Source organism: Triplophysa rosa, linkage group LG1 (genome assembly GCF_024868665.1).
Source record: "Triplophysa rosa linkage group LG1, Trosa_1v2, whole genome shotgun sequence".
NCBI classification, from domain to species: Eukaryota; Metazoa; Chordata; class Actinopteri; order Cypriniformes; family Nemacheilidae; genus Triplophysa; species Triplophysa rosa.
Window position 1 is genome coordinate 37,357,498 of NC_079890.1, and position 19,136 is coordinate 37,376,633.

A 19,136-nucleotide genomic window follows, 5' to 3' on the forward strand; every position below is an offset into this window, starting at 1 on the left:
ATAAAACTAAAAAAACTCTAGACGGTTTCATCAGACGCATGCTCCGACCCGAAGTTAACTGCCGTCTGTGTTGTTGATCGGTCTGGCTAGTGGTATAACTATTTATATTTTATTTATATGAATATTATTTATTACTATTTTATTGTATAATAATTGTATTAAATACACAATTTGTTGGGTTTTATTGTATATTAATTCTATTTTATAAACATTTTGTTGAATGGGTCGTGTACCTTTGTCGCATTTAAGTTTAGCCAAGTAACGATTCTTCTACTGGTAAGACAAAATAATAATTTTTAAAATTATAATAAATAATAAAAATAATAAAAAAAAAATTTAACTTGCGAGCTAGTTGTTTTTTCTTTTGCTTGTCATCAGAAATAATCTACAGGGACTCTATTCTTTGAGAATGTGTACCGGAAGTTACGTTTGGGCCACAAAAGCGTGCACGCGCAGTAACGTTTGTTTATGTTGTTGCTTTGAAACCGTCTATAATAACTCGTGCTGGTGCTGTGTGTCTTGTAGTTATGGCGACGCAGTGATGGAGCTGGACCACAGCATCGGACAGATTCTGTCCCGGCTGGTCAGTCTTGGAATCGATAACAACACGATGGTGTTCTTCAGCTCAGATAATGGGGCAGCGGTGATGTCCGGACCACTTGAAAGTATGAAAACACTTCAACTCCAAATATTAACACTTATAGAACAGTCACAGATTTTTTTTATGACCGTTTAACAGCCAAAGATCTGAGTTTGTCTTTTGTCTTCATCCTCAGGTGGCAGTAACGGCCCGTTCCTTTGTGGGAAGCAAACTACGTTTGAGGGTGGCATGAGAGAACCAGCCATTGCCTGGTGGCCTGGCAGGATCCCGGCTGGCACAGTAAGAATCAGGCCGTTAAAGAGACAATTCAGTCTTTTTTTATTCACCCTCATGTCATTGCAAACCTCTATGACTTTCTGTATTTTGCAGAACACAAAAGAAGATATTTTAAGAAATGTCTCAGTGGTTTTCTGTCCATACAATGGAAGTCAATGGGGTCCAATGTTGTTTGGTTACCAACGTTCTTCCAAATATCTTCTTCTGTGTTTTGTGCCTAAGAAATAGTGTCAACTGCTTTATAACTGTCTCTTCCTCAAAATTAAAATAATCTGTAAGGGAATCGAAAGTCTGAATTCTTGCATTCCTTATGGTTCCTTTACCCGCTCTCTCTGTTTCATCCCTGGAACGTCTGCGTGTTATTTTTTGCCATGGAAGACGCCCCTTTTCCTGATCCACGGAAGAGCGGGCGCTCGGCAAATGACTTTTAATTGTATTAGGGGCAGCTGTGACGGGGGCTGCGGCGTGGGGGATTTCTGGAGGAGGGAGTCGAGCTAAGCCTGCCCCCGGCTCATATCTGAGGGGTGTGCGGGGTCCTGATAGCGCGAGGGAGAGGGATTGGGAACGTCTTAAGCGGCTAATCTGTTTGTGTGTTTGCTGAGGTTGGATTGAGCTGTAATGAGGGCTTCTGTATCTGAATATGCCAGGCGTGCTGGATAAAGGACAGAAAGGGAGACTGGAGAGGAGTGCTGGGGTATGTGGCTGGGACGGAAGCCGCTTTGCTGCCAGGTGCCTGGCCGGTGCCAGAGCAGCGCTGCTTGGAATTTGCAGGTGTTTCACACTGTTCATGTTTGTTTTACGGCTGCAGGCTGGATTTAGCCAGTCCTTTATGTGGGGCTGGCGATACGGCTATCTGCTCTTTCTCCCGCGGGATGCATTGATAGCAGTATTTTCCCGTTTAACCGTCCTCCTCTTTGAAAATGCTTGAAAGAACATCGGATCATATCATTAAAAATAATTCTCACAATCTTATGAAATAAGTTTGATGCATTTAAACGAATACTGCAACATTGACTACGCAAGACTTTCTCCCTAGTTTATAATTTTGTGATTGAAGGATGGTGGTGATGTAAGGAATGAACACAACGTATGACACTATGAAGATGTTTAAGTGTGGCCGTCATCTTTTCCAACACCCAGTTTTAGGTTTTTTGCTCTGCCATTGTGAAGCAACAGTTTGAGGTTTGATCAGACAAAAATTTAACCATTTTTTAAACCAGATTTTTTTTTTGTTTTGTTTCTTGTCTTAAGTTCAAAGTGAGGTTGGAAAATGGTTCTGCAAAACAATTTTTGCTGTTTTGTCTATAAAACCTTTAATAGCATTCTTAGTAAATCTAAAAACTTTACATTGAGGTTGTATTTGTAGTAAATGCATTAGCTAACATGAACTAACAATGAACAAAGTCGTTTTACAGCATTTTCTAATCTTTATTAATCTTATTACAAATAAAATTGTTTGTTTTTCATTCATGTTAGTTGATTTCAGTGCTCGGAATGAATCATGTCTCATGATGGGTCCCCACCATGAGATGTTTTATTTTGGGGGAGGGCGGGGGGGCAGGACCAAAAAATCAGAAAACTTATTTTAAAATAAAAATAATAATAATTACAAAAGTAATTAAAATAAAATAATAGAAAATATAAAACAATTCTAAATATATTATTGGTATGTCTCTTTACACTCAAATAGCCCACCTTGTTGAAAGTCAACTACGATGCAATAGACTTATTGTAAATAATTCATTCACAATATTTACCGTATCTTATCTGCTCCGATTTTAATTTTGTAATTATTAAAAATATATCTGAAGGACCCCCTATTTTTTACCACCTAATGCCTTATGGGGGATCCCGGACCCCCTCGTTTTAACTCATGTTAACTTATGTTTGTTGTTAAATTTTGTGTTAGTAAAAATTAAAATGAATACGACAAAGATTAAAAATGGTCTAGAAATATTTTTTATTGTTAGTTCATGGTACCTAATGTAGTTCACAAATGCAACCTTATAAAAATGAAATGATGAAATGTCGGACATGACTTCTTTAATAGGTATTATGTGATTTTTAATATTCTGATCTTTTAATATGACGTCAGTCGTTCTGTTCTTTTGATGTTTTTAATAACTTTAATATCCTGAAGGTTTTGATCATGTTTTGGCAGTGAAGTCGTCATTTTTTTCCATGACGAGAGCTGTAGTTTGATCCAAAGCTCCGTTCATGTGCAGGAATGAGAAGCTGCGTCACTCTTAATGTTCTCATCCCAACCCCGCTGCTGTTTATCAGTGTGAAGACACATTAGCTTTTATCAGACGGATGGAAACATCCTCAGCTGTTTTAGTTCAATCCTTTTCAATGCTCGGAGCCACAAAATATATGATGTGTACAGGCCACATCCATATGAAATCTTATTTAAATATGTTTTTTTAGTTTTCATGGTCAGATAGAAATGTATAATTCAGCACGTGATGCTTATGTAACTTCATGTAACTTTATCCAAATGCATTTATTTTCACTCTGTCTCGTGAATTTCTTCGTCCTCTCTTTACACACCAAGAGATGCTTTCAGTTGGATCATTACCGTATCAACCGACGTAGATGTCCCTGATATTCACCAAACTGTTCCGATTCGACACATTTGCAAAATAACAGTGTGAACAGTCACAGCCAAAGATCAGATCTGAAAAGCAAATGTGTGCAGTGTGAGCAAAGCATCAGACTGCGCTGTCTGCGCAGATAACTGCAGACACAGAGAAACAGGCGAAAGTGAAAACGAATTTGAGATAAAGAAGTATTCACTCCCTTTTCCCCAGCCTGCCGTTTTGTGCGTTGGTTGGATAAGAGCAGCTGGTGGTTGTGGCTAGTTACCTTTATTAATTGTTCGCTTTGATTTCTGCGTTCCCGTGTGTATATGTATGTATGCTCGGCGCGCGTGTGTGTGAAGTCTCAGTTGGGAGATAATGGAATGTACTGGCTGTCTGAATTCTAGAAAGATGAAGTAGGCGGTGTGTGCGTGTGCGTGTGTGTGTGTGTGTGTGTGTGTGTGTGTGTGTGTGTGTGTGCGTGTGCATGCGTGTGTGTGTGTGTGTGCGTGTGCATGTGCGTGTGCGCGTGTTTGTGTGTGTTCACAGCAAAGCCAGCTGCTCGGAGCTGATAGCGCTATCTGATTGTGAGCGTGCCGTCTCCCTCAAAGGGCCGCTCAGGAGAGAATAGAATGGAAGATCAAGGATGACAGCGAAAAAATGGCATTTTATCGGAAAATAGTTCAAAGTTTATAAATAAAATAAAGCTTTTTTTGCAGCAGGACTGGGGAGGACAGATAAAGCAGCGGTTTTCTCTCTCGCGCCGTCTTTTCTCTTCTTCATTTACAGAGATGTTAGTGAGGTTTGTAATAAACCTGCGAGCACAGATTAGAGCAGCACGTCATCTGGCTTCTGCCCTCACCGCTGAAGGATGCTTCTGCATACGTGTCTACTGTGTGTTTATATGTGTGTGTGTGTGTGTGTGTAGTGAAATAAGATGCAGATTTGTGAATCACAGACTACACTTAAGAAGTCAATCTGTAGGCAATAACATATCAGCCGGCATTTGGTCGCTTTGACAAGTCTGAAAAATCAAAATGTTTGTTCTCATTTACACCAAATCTTTAAGCGTTCAGTGGGAAATATGGTTTTTACGAGTGGGAACTTGGAATAGAAGATACAAGTTGTGACGTGATGCGGGACGTGTAGATTTCCAACGTGATGCATGATTTCGCAAAGTTGATTCAGTTTTGCATGTTCTTTTTCGATCATTTTAAAAGTATGATGTGGAAACTAAACATGTTTTAATCCTAATTGATGTATGTGATTAAAAAGCAAAAAATAATAATAAAATGGATTCCCATGATTTTTGTAATAGGTTACCTGTCTGGGCACTTCATAGTTAATCTTGTTTACACCAGCATTGGGTCGAAAAGGGACAAACCCAGCCATATTTGTCCCAACAATGGGTTAAAACAACCCAGCATAAGTAACAATCCAGTTAAAATAACCCAGCATTTTTTAAGAGCGCATCACAAAGTTTTCATTCACAGTATAACTTGATGTGGCATAAATGCATTATTCATGAAATCCACAGGAAAACTGTTTGCGTTTCTTTCTTTATTAAGAACGGATCAGAAAGTTCATTCATAAATTGATCCGTTCTTTGAATATTGTCATTGCGCATTTTATTGGTATTCTTTATTGGTTGCCGTTGCATTAGCTGCTGACATGTAAAATAATTGCCACAAATTATCTACTTTAATTAAAAAAAAAACATTAAATGGATGAAGTCAAAAAAGGACAGCTAGATTTTGAATAAAGGCAATAAAGAATGGCAATAAAAATATTTAAAACAGCCCAAATTTACAAAGAACTCAATATCTGTATTAATTTACTGATTCATTCAAAACTGAAAACGGGAAATGTTCAGCAAGTCTGTTTAATATGCATAATAAAGTTCACATTATGCTATTGTTTTTATCAAAGTTTTATTTATAAACTTTGAACTATTTTCCGATAAAATGTGGGCAGTTGTGGCCTAATGGTTAGAGAGTTGGACTCGTGATCAGAAGGTTGCCGGTTCGATTCCCAGGGCCGGCGGGTAACAACTGAGGTGCCCTTGAGCAAGGCACCTTACCCCTACTTGCTCCCCGGGCGCTGCAGTGATAGCTGCCCACTGCTCCGGGGGTACGTGTGTTCACTACTCTCTGGATGGGTTAAATGCAGAGGTCACATTTCGTTGCCTTGTACTTGTACATGTGCAATGACAATAAATTGAATCTAAATCTAAAAATCTAAAAAAATTATGCTATTGTTTTACAGATCGTTGCTGTCTTTCTGAAAACACTGTACTTTTTAAATGATTAAATACTTGTGAAAGTTGACAAGCACTTTTTAATACTTTTTATTGGTTAGACATTTGCAAAAAAGAAAAATCACATAATTTGGAGATACGAGGTTTCAGAAGGACCGCAGCGATCTCCGAATAGTTTTACTTTGCTTTATTACATCCGCACAGACCCTCCCAAAACCAGCGTGGTTCGAGCACTTGATTCACTCGTGATTCACTCTTCACTTGTTGTGATTGATTTATCTTAAGTTTTGTAACCTGCCATGTCACCCACATCTGTAGACATCTTCTGTCTCTTGTCATTCACTTTGCTTCTACAGGTGAGTGCTCAGTTGGGCAGCGTGATGGATCTCTTCACCACGAGTCTCGCTGTGGCCGGTCTTGTCCCACCTGATGATCGCATCATTGATGGAATAGATCTTAGTCCCGTCCTCTTCAACAACTCACTCGTGAACCGGTAACTTGCATTTTATTTCTACAGCACATTTCACAATGTCAATTATTGCAAAGCACCTTTACAGAAAATGTATGAGAATAAAAAAATGAAAATGATATAGCAGTTAATTAGAAATATAAAAACTAACAGACAGGAAAACCCATTAAATATGAAATGTTGTCATGTAGTAATAAATTGAGCGATGGCGAAGAGTGATGAATTCCATAAGGTGCTATAAATATAAAGGTTTAATTCAAGCTCAACTTGGCAGGGCGGTCGTCTTCTGTCTAAACATTGTGAATATATTCAGTGCTGGATAACCTGTTTAAGTCATATTACATTATTAATATTTTACATATCACACCAAGACATTGATTTGACATATATTCAAATAAGAACTACGATATCTATTATGCCTGTTTCGTAAGCAGCGCGTAGGAAGAGCAGTGTTTCCCATAGGATTTTGACAGACTTGTGGCACTGGTGACGTCACAAACTAATTAGCATATTTGTGACGTCATCACGTCGTGTTCGTGTTAGCACTTTTTTTGACAAGAAAAAGTTGACAAAAGCGCTTTAAGTAAAAAAACGCTCGCAGCGTTTGGTTACAAATAGCAGCCGAACGCCATGACTTCGCACACGAAGGCAGCCCAGAGAAACATAGGCAGCGTAACGGAAGTCTATTTGAATTATAAACAGAGAGCGTCTTGCAATAACTAATCACATATTTAAAAGCTTCGACTACAATACTAATTTCTCGATAGAAATGCAATCAGACGTTGTTGAAAGTGAAAATTAAACTTACATTTATACAAAACTATCCTCCAACGGGCGTTTCGGCCGCCATTTTATTTTTTCGAGCTTGAGCCTCCTCGACCAATCACGTTCCTCTTATGTTGTTATGGAAACGACAGGTCTCTGTCATTGGTTAGCTGTGAAAAAGGAGCTTGACATAGGGCGTTTTTTTTTTTCAGAAATGCTGAATTTTTTCAACCTCAAAAGACACTCTGAGCTGCGGAAAAAGACGCCGGCGCTTAAAAAAGCGCTCAGGACGTTTTTTGAAAACTCTGTTTACTCCATAGGATTATAATGTAAAACAGACGCTAGCAGCTTCAAAAAACAAGTCAAGTCTGAACATGGCTGTATTTTACAACGGGATGCCACCAGCAGTCACTTTAACCGCTGCTAAAATTCTGATTTATAAACGCAACATCATCGGACAAAATCACAATACAGTACATCTACATCTACACAGTATGAATGCTCTCACCTGTTAACATGTGCACCGAAAAAATACGTGCTGCTTACGCGTGCGGTGTGAAACGGGCGTTAGGGGTGTAACAATATCAAAGTATCGCGTATCGCGATAAAGAAAACATTAAGATATGTATAGAAAAGCTATGGCAGTATTGAAAATTTTATGTTAAAATTCTGTTTTATTTTTCTGTGACGGAACAATTCCGTTTTATTGGTTTACATAAAGCTGGTTGAATTAAACCTTGAATGTTGTCAATTAACAAATAACAAACGTTAGAAAAATCTGTCATTTGAGTGTACGTTTCTTGTTTTTAATTTGTTCAAATATAGTGATGCAATCGCAATTGTAATCCAGTATCGTATCAAATCATGAGCTGAGCGTATCGTTACACCCCTAATATCTGTAGTATCACATTGCCCAGCTTTCTATTTAGTTGTTTGTTTATTCATAGAAATGTGCAAGGGTTACTTAGCGTTTGCATTAAAATATAAAAAATAAATCTTAAAAGTGATTGGCTCATAATGCATCCTCAATGTGCATTAATACATCTAACTTCGCAGTTGACATGCAGTGTGTTTACAGGACTAATATTGTGCTACGTCATGGCCTTGCGTTCAAAGCCCTCCACCTAAGACATAATGCACGTGAACCAGAGTATGACTTAACACAACATTCCCATTTCACACCCATCAGGCCCATCTTCTATTACCGTGGCAACCAGTTGATGGCAGTGCGGGTCGGTCAGTACAAAGCTCACTACTGGACCTGGAGCAACTCGTGGGAGGAATTTAACAAGGTCAGTGAGACTAAAATGCTCAAAGAGTTTAACCGCCATCCCATCCTGCACTGTTTGTGTATCCGTGCCACAATCAAGTCATTTACACAGACAATAAAACATTTGAGGTTTTGGGAGCAAACGCTATTCACATTTTCCTGTGATAACAATCTCGACAGTGTCTTACAGTGCCTCTCCATACAGCGGACGCAGCATTCCGCAAATGCACATTAGCACGTTAATGTTATCTCAAAAACAATGCCTTATCATATTGACTCGAAGATCAGGCAGTAATGAATATTAATGACGCTAATGGAGCAGGGCCACTTCTGCGAACACGCTTCATCTATTAGCGCGCAATCCCTCATCCTGCGAGCTGCGTTCTCTGCCGAGCCCTCGGGACGCGTCTCGCTGTGTCTCGTGCACACTACGTACGCTTTGTTTCCCATTTAAGTCACGACCCCCGTTCGCCGTCGGCTTCTTCTTCAAATGCTAGGGTTTGTTTTATGCCCCATCGGACGCTTAAATTGCTCCGTCCTGGATGGGCTCTGAATCAATAGCAGCCCCCTTTATCAGCTCATGTGAACTGAAGTGGAACTTCACGAATAATGGCGGCTGATTGCTTGCGAGCTGCCAATCGATTGCCGTTCGCTCCGAGGATGGAGAAGGCTGGAAGCTGAGGTCCGGTCCTGACGGTTAATGTGTTTTCGGGAGGTCTCACCTGGCGCTTTTGAGTCACGCACACATTTAGAGGTGCTCAGGGTCTCTCTGCCAGGTCAATGCATCTTTAATTTCAAAGGCGACGGCGCTGAAATTGATTTGGACGGTTGTTAGGAGTGACGTCAGAGATTCGGCGTTAAACATTTCGCAGGTATTTTGGCAGCCATCCACGCCGCTCTCAAAAACAAGGCGCTTTTGACCTCTGGTTTGTTGTCTGTTAAAATCGCTCGAAATGATGGCTTAATAGTATCGGTCACTCGGGTGAGTTCCTCTTGAAAGCCGCGCGGATCGGCGAAGTGTGAAATGAGAAATTTCACAGTGTAAGTGCTCTGCATCCGACCGTCCTCAACGGCACGCTTTCCAGAAATAATGTGAAGTATTTTAGTGCGTGTTACCTCACCTGGATGTTAAGTTTCTTCTCTTAAATTACACGTCTCAGTGGTTTCATAATGCTTAATGATTAAAATGCTGAGCTTTGATTGACAGCTGAGGGGCGTGGCTTAGTGTTCTTGTAAATCAGGGTTTGAAACGTGGTGGGGAAATATCAGTATGCGGTATATACTGTAAGATATTGTAGTTTTGTATTTACTTTGAGCAATTAAAAATTAGTTAAAATAATTAAAAAACTAAATATAAATTAATTCATTAAATTAAAAATGAATGAAAATTCTTTAACAAATACACAAGCTTCTCATTTCTGCTTTTGTAAACCTCTTATATCTTTGCCCCATAGGCTTCTATTGTATTTTGTTGGAGTTGTTTTAGTTTTTTTTTTTCAATTTACAGTAGTTGAATTAAAGGGACAGTTCACCCAAAAATGAAAGTTCTGTCATCATTTACTCACCTTCGAGTTGTTCCAAATCTGTATAAATGTCTTTGTTCTGATGAACACAGAGAAAGATATTTGGAAGAATGCTTATAACCAGACAGATTTTGCCCCCCATTGACTCCCATAGTAGGAAAAAATACACTGGTAGTCAAAAGTGCCCCAGAACTGTTTGCTGTCCTACATTCTTCAAAATATCTTCTTTTGTGTTCAACCGGAACAAAAAAAAGGATAAAAGTATTTTTTCTTACTGTGAGAGTCAATGGGGGGCAAAATCTGTCTGGTTATAAGCATTCTTCCAAATATCTTTCTCTGTGTTCATCAGAACAAAGACATTTATACAGATTTGGAACAACTTGGGAGTGAGTAAATGATGACAGAACTTTCATTCATCAGTATCCCGATTTTGAATTGACTTTTTTTTTTTAAGTTAATTTTAGTTTGATTTTAGCAATTTTGTCATGTGCTTTTGACATTTTATTATTTAGTTATTTATCATATTACTCTGTAATTTAAATGTATAATTTAATTAACTTATTTACATGTTTTTATTTGTTTTTTCATTTGAATTGAATTGTTTAGTTTATTTATTTATAAAGAGATTATTGTTGAAATTATTGTTTTGAAATATTATGAAATATATAGAATATTATAAGTTTTTAAAATGTTTAGGCCTTTATTTGATTTGATTAAACAGTTATGTTTTAAGTTTGAGTTATTCTTAACCCTGGTTGGCACGATGCACTGAATTTATGTTTTTTTTTTGTTTGTTTTCAACCCCCAACATTCGTGTTGCCAATGCAAAGCTATACAGAATCATTGCATTGACTTTGATTTTACAAACCGACAGATGAGTGATTTCCCGTGATCCTCAACACAACAGCATGACACAGACATCATTTCAAAAACGAAGATTCTTGAAGATTTCTTTTTTACGATGTGGGTATTTTCATGGGTGATCCACCTTCTCTTTTTTTTGTTTAGAAAGTAGCCTGCTCTGGTTTTTCATCTGCTCTGCATTAATAATGGAGAAGAGCTGTTGCGTCGGCTCTTTGGGTGCAGTCTGAAGCTCTTTCTCTGGTTCTTCAGGGATTTGGCCTGTTTCATGCCTGTAAGATCAGAGCACGCAGACCGCTTCAAAAGACAGAGAGCACGAGCAGGCCAGCTCATAGGAGACCAGAAAGTGTGTGTGTGACAAGACACAATCCTTATAGAGTCACAATTCCCTTAAAAATGACCCCCCTCCCAAACACATGCTCTTGTGGAGAACATGTGAATATTATGAGATGCTCATTTGAAAAGCACTCATCTCACCTCCCGCTGGGCGCAACACTCGCAAATAAAGCCCTGCGGTTCTTCTGCCAGGTACAATTCACAATGGCCTCGAGCTATGAGCGGAAACACACACACACATGCATCTTCAACCTTCCTTGTTTGTAGTTCTGGTGTTGTTGAAAGGAATACTGTATGATTATGGCTTTTAGATTTTTTGAGATTGCAGTCGATGCTCTGGGCTTCCGCTACTCATTTGCATACAAGAGCTTTATAATACTAGAGATTTTTGCATACTTCGTGTTCATACTTCATGTTCTTTTTATTAAGTATACTCGGGTAACATTTTTAGGTTTTTACATTTTTATTTTTATAGTTATAGTTGTTTTTTAAGTGTACTTTATGTAGTTAGTATGCACTATAGTTTAATTGAAAGTGTACTATTTCAATAGTTCAGTTTTTCAAACTGGTCCAATTGTGGTTTATTAAAGCATACTTTTAAGTACAGTATACTTTGAATGTAACCGTAGTCAACTTTGAGTACACAACTAGTTTACTACATTTTTGCGTTTGTAATGCAATACTATTAGAGAACTTATAGGAAAACTGATTGTTTACTAGTTTAAATCTTTTTCGTTATAAAAGCACACTTTGAAGTATACTCTGTCAACTACTAGTTTATTCGTTTTTTTACAAATGTGCAAGTTTTCGTTAAGTGAACTAAACATCATACTTACAGTTTACTAATATTATTTTGGCACTTTAAGTATACTACTGTGTTCCTATTTAGTATACATTTTTGTACTTGAAATATACATTTATGTGTACTTGACTTAGAGTAAATTCCTATAATCACCGTGTACAAATATGATCAGTTACAGTTCTACATGTTTTATTAACTCTAAACTGTTCCACCCCAAAGGCAAAGCTGACTTGCTATATAAACTTGAATGTGTATGTTAAGAAGAAAGTATGTCACATTTGTGAAATTAGTATTTAGAAAGTATTTAATAGACTACTTAAAGGATCAGTGTGTAGTTTTTTGGAGCATCTATTGACAGAAATGCAATATAATATACATAACTATGTGTTCAGAGGTGTATAAAGATCTTACATAATGAAGTGTTATGTTTTTATTAGCTTAGAATAAGCTATTTCATCTACATACACCGCAGGTCCCCTTGTGTGGAATTCGCCGTGTTGTTTCTACAGTAGCCCTAAATGGACAAACTGCTCTACAGAGCGTGTTTCATAAATACGTTATCTCCTTTGGCAAAGAAGCGAAAACCAGACAACATCTTAGTTCTGTGTCAGCCACCGTAGTGCTTCGAAAGGGAGGAGTGAGCGGTGGATTGAGTCGTTGGTTGCAATTCACAACCTCACCACTAGATGGTGCTAAATTTAATAAACTGGACCTTTAATTAAGGGTAAACACAACTATAAGATGAGTACACTTACTTTCATAGCAGACCAATATTTCCTTAATAATAAACCAAATACTTAGACTTTTCTGTCAGTATACTTTTGTGTAATTTTAAGTATTTCTAAAAAGTACATTGAAAGTATGCTTTCCTATTTATACTTTAAAAGAAATATTTGAATAGCACATGAAATAAACTTGTTTGTAAATGTACTAGATATTTATTTGAGCACCTCCCTATTTGAAAACCATTTTTGCAATTTATGAGTTTATAGGGCAGTGAAAAAGAAAGATGTTTTTGGTGCCCAGGTGGTGTAGTTATTTATTTTATTTTATTTTTTATTATTATTATTATTATAGTACAAAGTAATACAAAATGTGTACAAAACATACACAACTCTTTGTACAAAAGAGTACAAAAGTTGTATAAACATACACAACTCATTACAACAACAACAAAAATAAAATAACAATTACATAAAATATAACTTGGGGTATAATTTGAAAAGAATAACAATACATGTCAGGGGGGAATTAAGTACATAAATTAAAATTACATTTCTTACTTCGTAAGTCTTTTTTGTTTTTTATCATGCTTAAAGTTTGTCCATATTTTTTAATTTCTCTTACAAATTGTTAGGTGGTGTAGTTATGGGGTATTTAGTGCTATGGGCTGTGATGTGATCAGCTTCAGCTGTCTATTTATCTCCAGTTTCCTCTGGAGGTATTAAACGCACAAGATCAATGTTCTCTTACCACGTTCTCCAAACAGGGTATAAACTTCTGCCCTGGTCAGGAGGTGCCTGGTGTCACCACACACACACAAGAGGAGCACGCCATCCAGCCAATCATCTTCCACCTGGGGCGGGACCCTGGGGAGAGATATCCAATCAGGTAAGGTCATATTTAATCTGGCAAATTTGATTTCAGGTCTTTTTACATTTTACTCAATCCTGTCCGTCAAACGCTTCGTCATCATCTCTTCTTGCGTGTGTTCCTGCATAACAGTACAATCACCACCTTCGGAGATTCTGTTGTGGTTTTTATTTCTTCCACTTCTCTCAAAGAGAGACAGAGCGATTAAACATTAATGTTGTTTTTCATCTGCTCGTCTCGGCTCTGTTGGACTCGAGCAGCGGTGAAAGATTCATCCAAACAAAACAAAAAGAAAATCAATAGCTGCGTTGAGCGCCCGAGAGGTGAAAGCAGCTAGTTGGCCGTCTTCGTCCTGATTCTCTTTCCAGTGTGCAGTAGAACAGGTCAGAATGACCCCCCCGTCCCCCCCACACTTGTCCCCTGTGAAGGGATGTCAGGAGCGGTGACCGTCTGCTCTTCATGCACCCAGCTGGAGTGGCCGCTGCTCATTAATCTGTGTCTACAGCTAAACAGCCATTTAAGATGATGTAGAGCCTGTCCGCACACATACCTCCAGTATCAGCAGACTGACAGAACAGACACACAAACACACCATCACCTGTCACGACACTCACGCCGGGCAGGGCCGGCCCAAGCCTATACATGGCCATAAGCAGAATTTCATTTGGGGGGTCCCCCTGTGCCCCCAATACAATCGACTATTGTCAATGTTTGATTATTTGCACACACACTTCAAATTTAACACACCCAATTTTATTATTTGTAGCTGTGTTTGCCATATGGACTGTCATAAAAACAAAAACACATAAACCTTGCATTACAAGTGTATTGTGATTGTCAAAACATTTGATAATTTCATTACTTCCAATTTTAGGTGAACTGTCCCTATAAATTATGAGCATGGGCCATACAAAGGTTGTGGAATTTATTGTTCAATGCATTTAACTTTTTGCAAAGATTTTATTAAAAAATCATGTTTATTTTATTTTAACCACAACCCATAGACACCCATTTAAAGCCCCACAGCCCTTAAGGATGATTTAATCTTTTTTTAAATTTAGTTTATTTACTTTAACCATTACATTAATTTACAATATGCACACAATTATTCTTAATGGTATCCCCAGTAAAACGCTGAATTGACAGATAATTATATATTACACGAATCACGTAAATTACATTTTTTAAATCTAAAGCAGCATTTTGTCGTTTGCATCAGTGAATACCGTCGGATGTTCAACATTTCTATCGTAACTCTAAACAGTTGTCAATTATTTCATGTTTTAGTCACTTACAGTATGTCGTTTGTTGTACAGCGCTCTTTCAAGCCCCCTAGTGGCGGCGAGGCCCTAAGCAGCCGCTTAGTTTGCTTATAGGGAGGGCCGGTTCTGACGCCGAGTCAAATGTGACGTGTTTTAAAGACGTCTTTAATGTAAAGATAGTCATGTTGAATCTTGTTTTGTCTCCATGCAGATTTTTTTTGGCTCTAGTGAGAGATTTACCGAGCGGATCAAAAAAATCGTTTTGTGTATATGACCCGAGCCCGTGCGATGCTGTCCCCCAACTCGCGCCCGCATCACCCGGGCCGAGATCTCTCACCTCCCTCCGTCCGGCCCGGGCTGATGTAGCAGACAATTCAGGTCTCATCCGCGGCCGACAAGCACTTCAGCCCTCAATCGATAGTCCTCGTGCAACTGCTCAATTTCCACCGGGGGGACGGGAGGGGTATTCGATTGCCTCTTCAACTCAATTCCCTCGACTTGCTCAAGCTGTGTGTGCGTGTTTGACTCATTTTATTCATTCCCTCGGTTAGATTTGTTGGTGTTTGCGCCGTGTGAATACTGATTCACTGGCGCGTTCTTGTTTGAGAGTGCCGTCGTGTGCGTGAATGGCTAATCAGTATGGTGACACACCTGAGCAATGCCCCTGCCCCTCGGGTGTCATGCATTATAAATCAAAAGACTGTATTTGCAGGCATTGTTATTAATAAAAGACGCAGAAAGGAAAGTGAGGTTGAGATGCTAATGAGCTGTGCTGACTGTGGATTTTCTATTGTTTGTCTAGACTGTTGGCATAAATAAACATGTTATTGTAAATTATTGATCAGGGACCCGGGGGCATAATACAGTCAAGACGCCATACGTGTGCAGGTGAACGTCTCTGAATAGACGGACAGATGTTGAGCGGTTGTGTGATCACATCTTACGCTCTTTGAATTGATCAGTTGTAACTAAGAGAAGATGAAAATGATGATAGTTTGGGGGTTTTGAGAGGAACCAGGCAATAATCACGCTCGATCAGTTCATTTTAAAATGAAAACGTTGGTCAAATCTGAACAACAATTTTTATATGTGCGACCCTGTCTGTGAAAACACCAACGTTTGAATTCAATTATTAATTTCATTATGATTTCACTCATTGACATGGCCTTATATTAAAGATATTAATGCTATATTTTTATGTTCTTAACATTATGTAGGATGATTTTAAGTGAATTTTAAATCACTGAAAATTACTAGCTGGGTTTTCACATGCAGGGTTGAAGAATTTATATATATATATATACACACATCAAGGTTATTTTGTTTACTTAAAATGAAACGTTGAAAACTTTTCTGTTTATTGAAATCAAATCAAATATTGGCTTAAGAAAAATTAAAAACTTCAACTAAACGAAACATTTAAATGTTGCCTCAGACATAAACTGAAATAAAAACTATAAATAGTTATAAATGATAATAATAAGCAACAAACTAAAATAAATAAAATAAAACAAAAATAATCTTATAAATTAATTTTATATAGCATCATAAAAAAACAAATAAATATTGAAATGACAAAAGTATATAACAAAATCTCTAAAAATTTAAAAATCTGAAAATAAAATCTAATTTAAAATATTAATAAAAGTGAAAACAAAACTATAATGACTTTGATTTATAAGATGGTTAGTTGACATGAAAAAAGAAAAATTGAAATGTTGCCTCGGTAATAAACTGAAATAAGTTTAAGGCACTAAAATTATAATAATAAACAACAAATAAAAATCTAATAATTGATAAGCAAGATAAAAATAAACAAATAAATCACAAAAGCAAAAAATGTAACTAAAATTATCATAAAAATTAAAAATAAAATCTAATTTAAAATATGAATAAAACTAAAAACCAAACTATAATGACTCTGATAGGATGGTTAGTTGACATGCAAACAAAAACAGTATTCAACTTCATTAGTCCTCAAAGTCTTTTCTTGAAGCATAATTTCATTTCTTCTGCTATATAACAATACATCAAAGTTTTGTGTGTGCGTGTTGGAGTAATATGTGACCCGGACGTCTCAGTTGTTGGCTTTGGTCATGTTGGTTTAACCTCTCACCGCTGATATAAAGTCTGTCAGAAGTGAAGTCATGTGTTGGGGTGGATGGACGTTTCAGGTGAAGGCTGATGGAGGGAAGAACAAATGCTAGTTTGTCCCGTGGGAAGGCAGAAGTGTAGTGATTGGAGGTGTGCTTCGGACAGCGCCCGGGGTAATTACACTAATTGACACTTCACCCCCCCTGTGCACACACACACGCTTCCCCTGGGGACCAATCAGAAGGCTGCTTTTGAGAGCAGGGGACAGGGCGGACACAGGTGCTGCCTGCCGTTGTATTACTTGCGTAATTGCAGTGGTGATATTTGTCTGCGTGTGTTTCTCGCACAAACACACATTCTCTGAAGGCCATTAAGCCTACAGGTCCTATCGAGAGCGGCGTTCCTGTGAAACCACCAGGGTCCCGCTGCAGCGCGCTGTCCGGCACAAGATAATGACACGCTTCTGAGGAAGTGACGGCCCTCGGGTCCTGTTTGTGGGGGGTGCATGTGTGTGTTTTTATGGTGGAATTGACCGTCTGTCACATATTTTTCCATGCATTGTCTTTTAGTAACCAGGCTTGAGTGAGGCATTAATTCAAGTGTTTGATATTCCGCGCTGATGTGATGCTGTAATGATGGCTTTTAATAGAACAGAATGCAGATAATGGCAATGGAGTAATCCAACAGCATGTCTTTCTAATGCTTTAAACTTCTTCATAGATGGGATTGTTATTGTTATTTTCCTTTGTATATATATTTTCTATATTCTCCTCTGTGTTGCGTGGTCTTCGGAGTGTACCAGATTAACATTTCACTACATGTTTACAAAGTGTATGTGACAAATAAAATCTTGAATTTACTGTAACTAACTGTAAAATGTGCATGTTTTTAGTACGTATGTTTTTTTTTACCTTGGAATCCTACAAATATTTTTGCATGAAAAATGAAGCCTATTTTTCGACCATCATGACATTTTGAATTGTTTTGCATTATTTGTATAATCTCTTCTGCCCAAATATAGTAATTGGGCAATTCCAGCGTTATGAATGTGGCGTTTTGCGTTATGGACGTGACGTAAAAACGCTCAGAGAATGTATTTGTTACCAATATACTGAATCATCTGTTTATATTTGACTAAACTCTTGTTTAAACATCAGAAAAATATCAGTCTATGCATAAGTTTTCTATTTTATAAAAGGGGAAATGAACATGCGTTATGGATGTGACAAAAAAAAGGACACGGTTTTGGGAGACGACAAACTTTGTAGGAATTCTGTGAAATAAAATGCACAAACCTGAAGCAATACCCAACCAATTGAGAAGGGATGCCTCTTCATAGAACATAAAATAGTCACTTTATTTTCATTTTCATGTGTCCGTTTATGAGGAATATGTACCGTTATGGATGTGACACTCCTGAAAATGACACTTACCTGACTATTAAAATACATGCACCAAAAATAAAAAGAAATGCTTTAAAAACTTGGAGACATCACTTATTAGAACCACCAAATGTTGGTATCTGTGCTGTTAGCATAGTAAAAACCTTTGGCAGAAACTTTCTTTTTTCATGGTTATATTGACATTTTCAAGGAATTGCCCAATAGTATAATATGAAAAATGTTGTAAATGTCCAAAAAAATCTGGATAGAAATAATTGTACTTGTACTGTTTTCAAGAGGATGTGCTCAAATTTCATGAAAATGTCACATTGACACTAATCTTTATAAAAATGTTTCATAGGTCTATTTTGGGTTAAAATATGGAAAACCTTCATGTTTTCGTGAGATTCTTCGAATCCAATGCGTACCTCTCTTTTAATTTGTCTTTCAGCGTTTTGTCTGGGGAATACCGAGATGTTTTGAGATATGTGACCGCAGTGGTAGAGCAGCATCAGAAGGATCTGATTCCAGGAACACCACAGCTCAACATGTGTGACCTCGCTGTCATGGTGAGATGATTATTATTCCGTTGATGCCGTACTGTCAGTACAGCGTGTGACACATTTGTCTAAGCATCTGCTTCTACAGATCTGATTTAACATTAGATAGGAATCATCATCACAACAAGTGAGACCAGTTAGTTCTTAACAAACCCCTCTTGATTTCAAATGCGATGAGTAAACCAGCAAATTCAGTATATATATATATATACTGTATATGTGGATGTGTTTGTGATGTTTGGCCATTGTAGTGCCGTACAATTATCAATTGAAACCAGATATCATCTTTATTAATAGATCATTTAATCAAATATTATGCATTTGAAACGTATATTATAAATTAAACTATTATGTATTGGGTGCCATTGAATACACTGAAACAATTGAAAATACATGTAGTGTTGGTTTGGAGACAGTTGTTCTATAAAAGCTAGTGGGGCAACAGTGCCATCAAGTGTTCATTTATGGTAAAAGCAACAATCAGTTTTATATCACTGTACAATAGA

The 19,136-nt window shown here is 37.7% G+C and overlaps 1 protein-coding gene across 1 annotated transcript in view; it reads left to right on the forward strand.

The window, feature by feature from the left end:
• Nucleotides 1-19,136, forward strand: part of galns (galactosamine (N-acetyl)-6-sulfatase) — a 29,315-nt gene that overhangs the window by 9,121 nt on the left and 1,058 nt on the right. Inside the window, exons 8-13 of the mRNA XM_057341834.1 lie at nucleotides 526-665; nucleotides 777-880; nucleotides 6,070-6,206; nucleotides 8,137-8,239; nucleotides 13,229-13,350; nucleotides 18,522-18,639. Of these exons, the coding sequence (XP_057197817.1) occupies nucleotides 526-665; nucleotides 777-880; nucleotides 6,070-6,206; nucleotides 8,137-8,239; nucleotides 13,229-13,350; nucleotides 18,522-18,639 (724 nt within the window). The remainder of the gene's footprint in view (nucleotides 1-525; nucleotides 666-776; nucleotides 881-6,069; nucleotides 6,207-8,136; nucleotides 8,240-13,228; nucleotides 13,351-18,521; nucleotides 18,640-19,136) is intronic.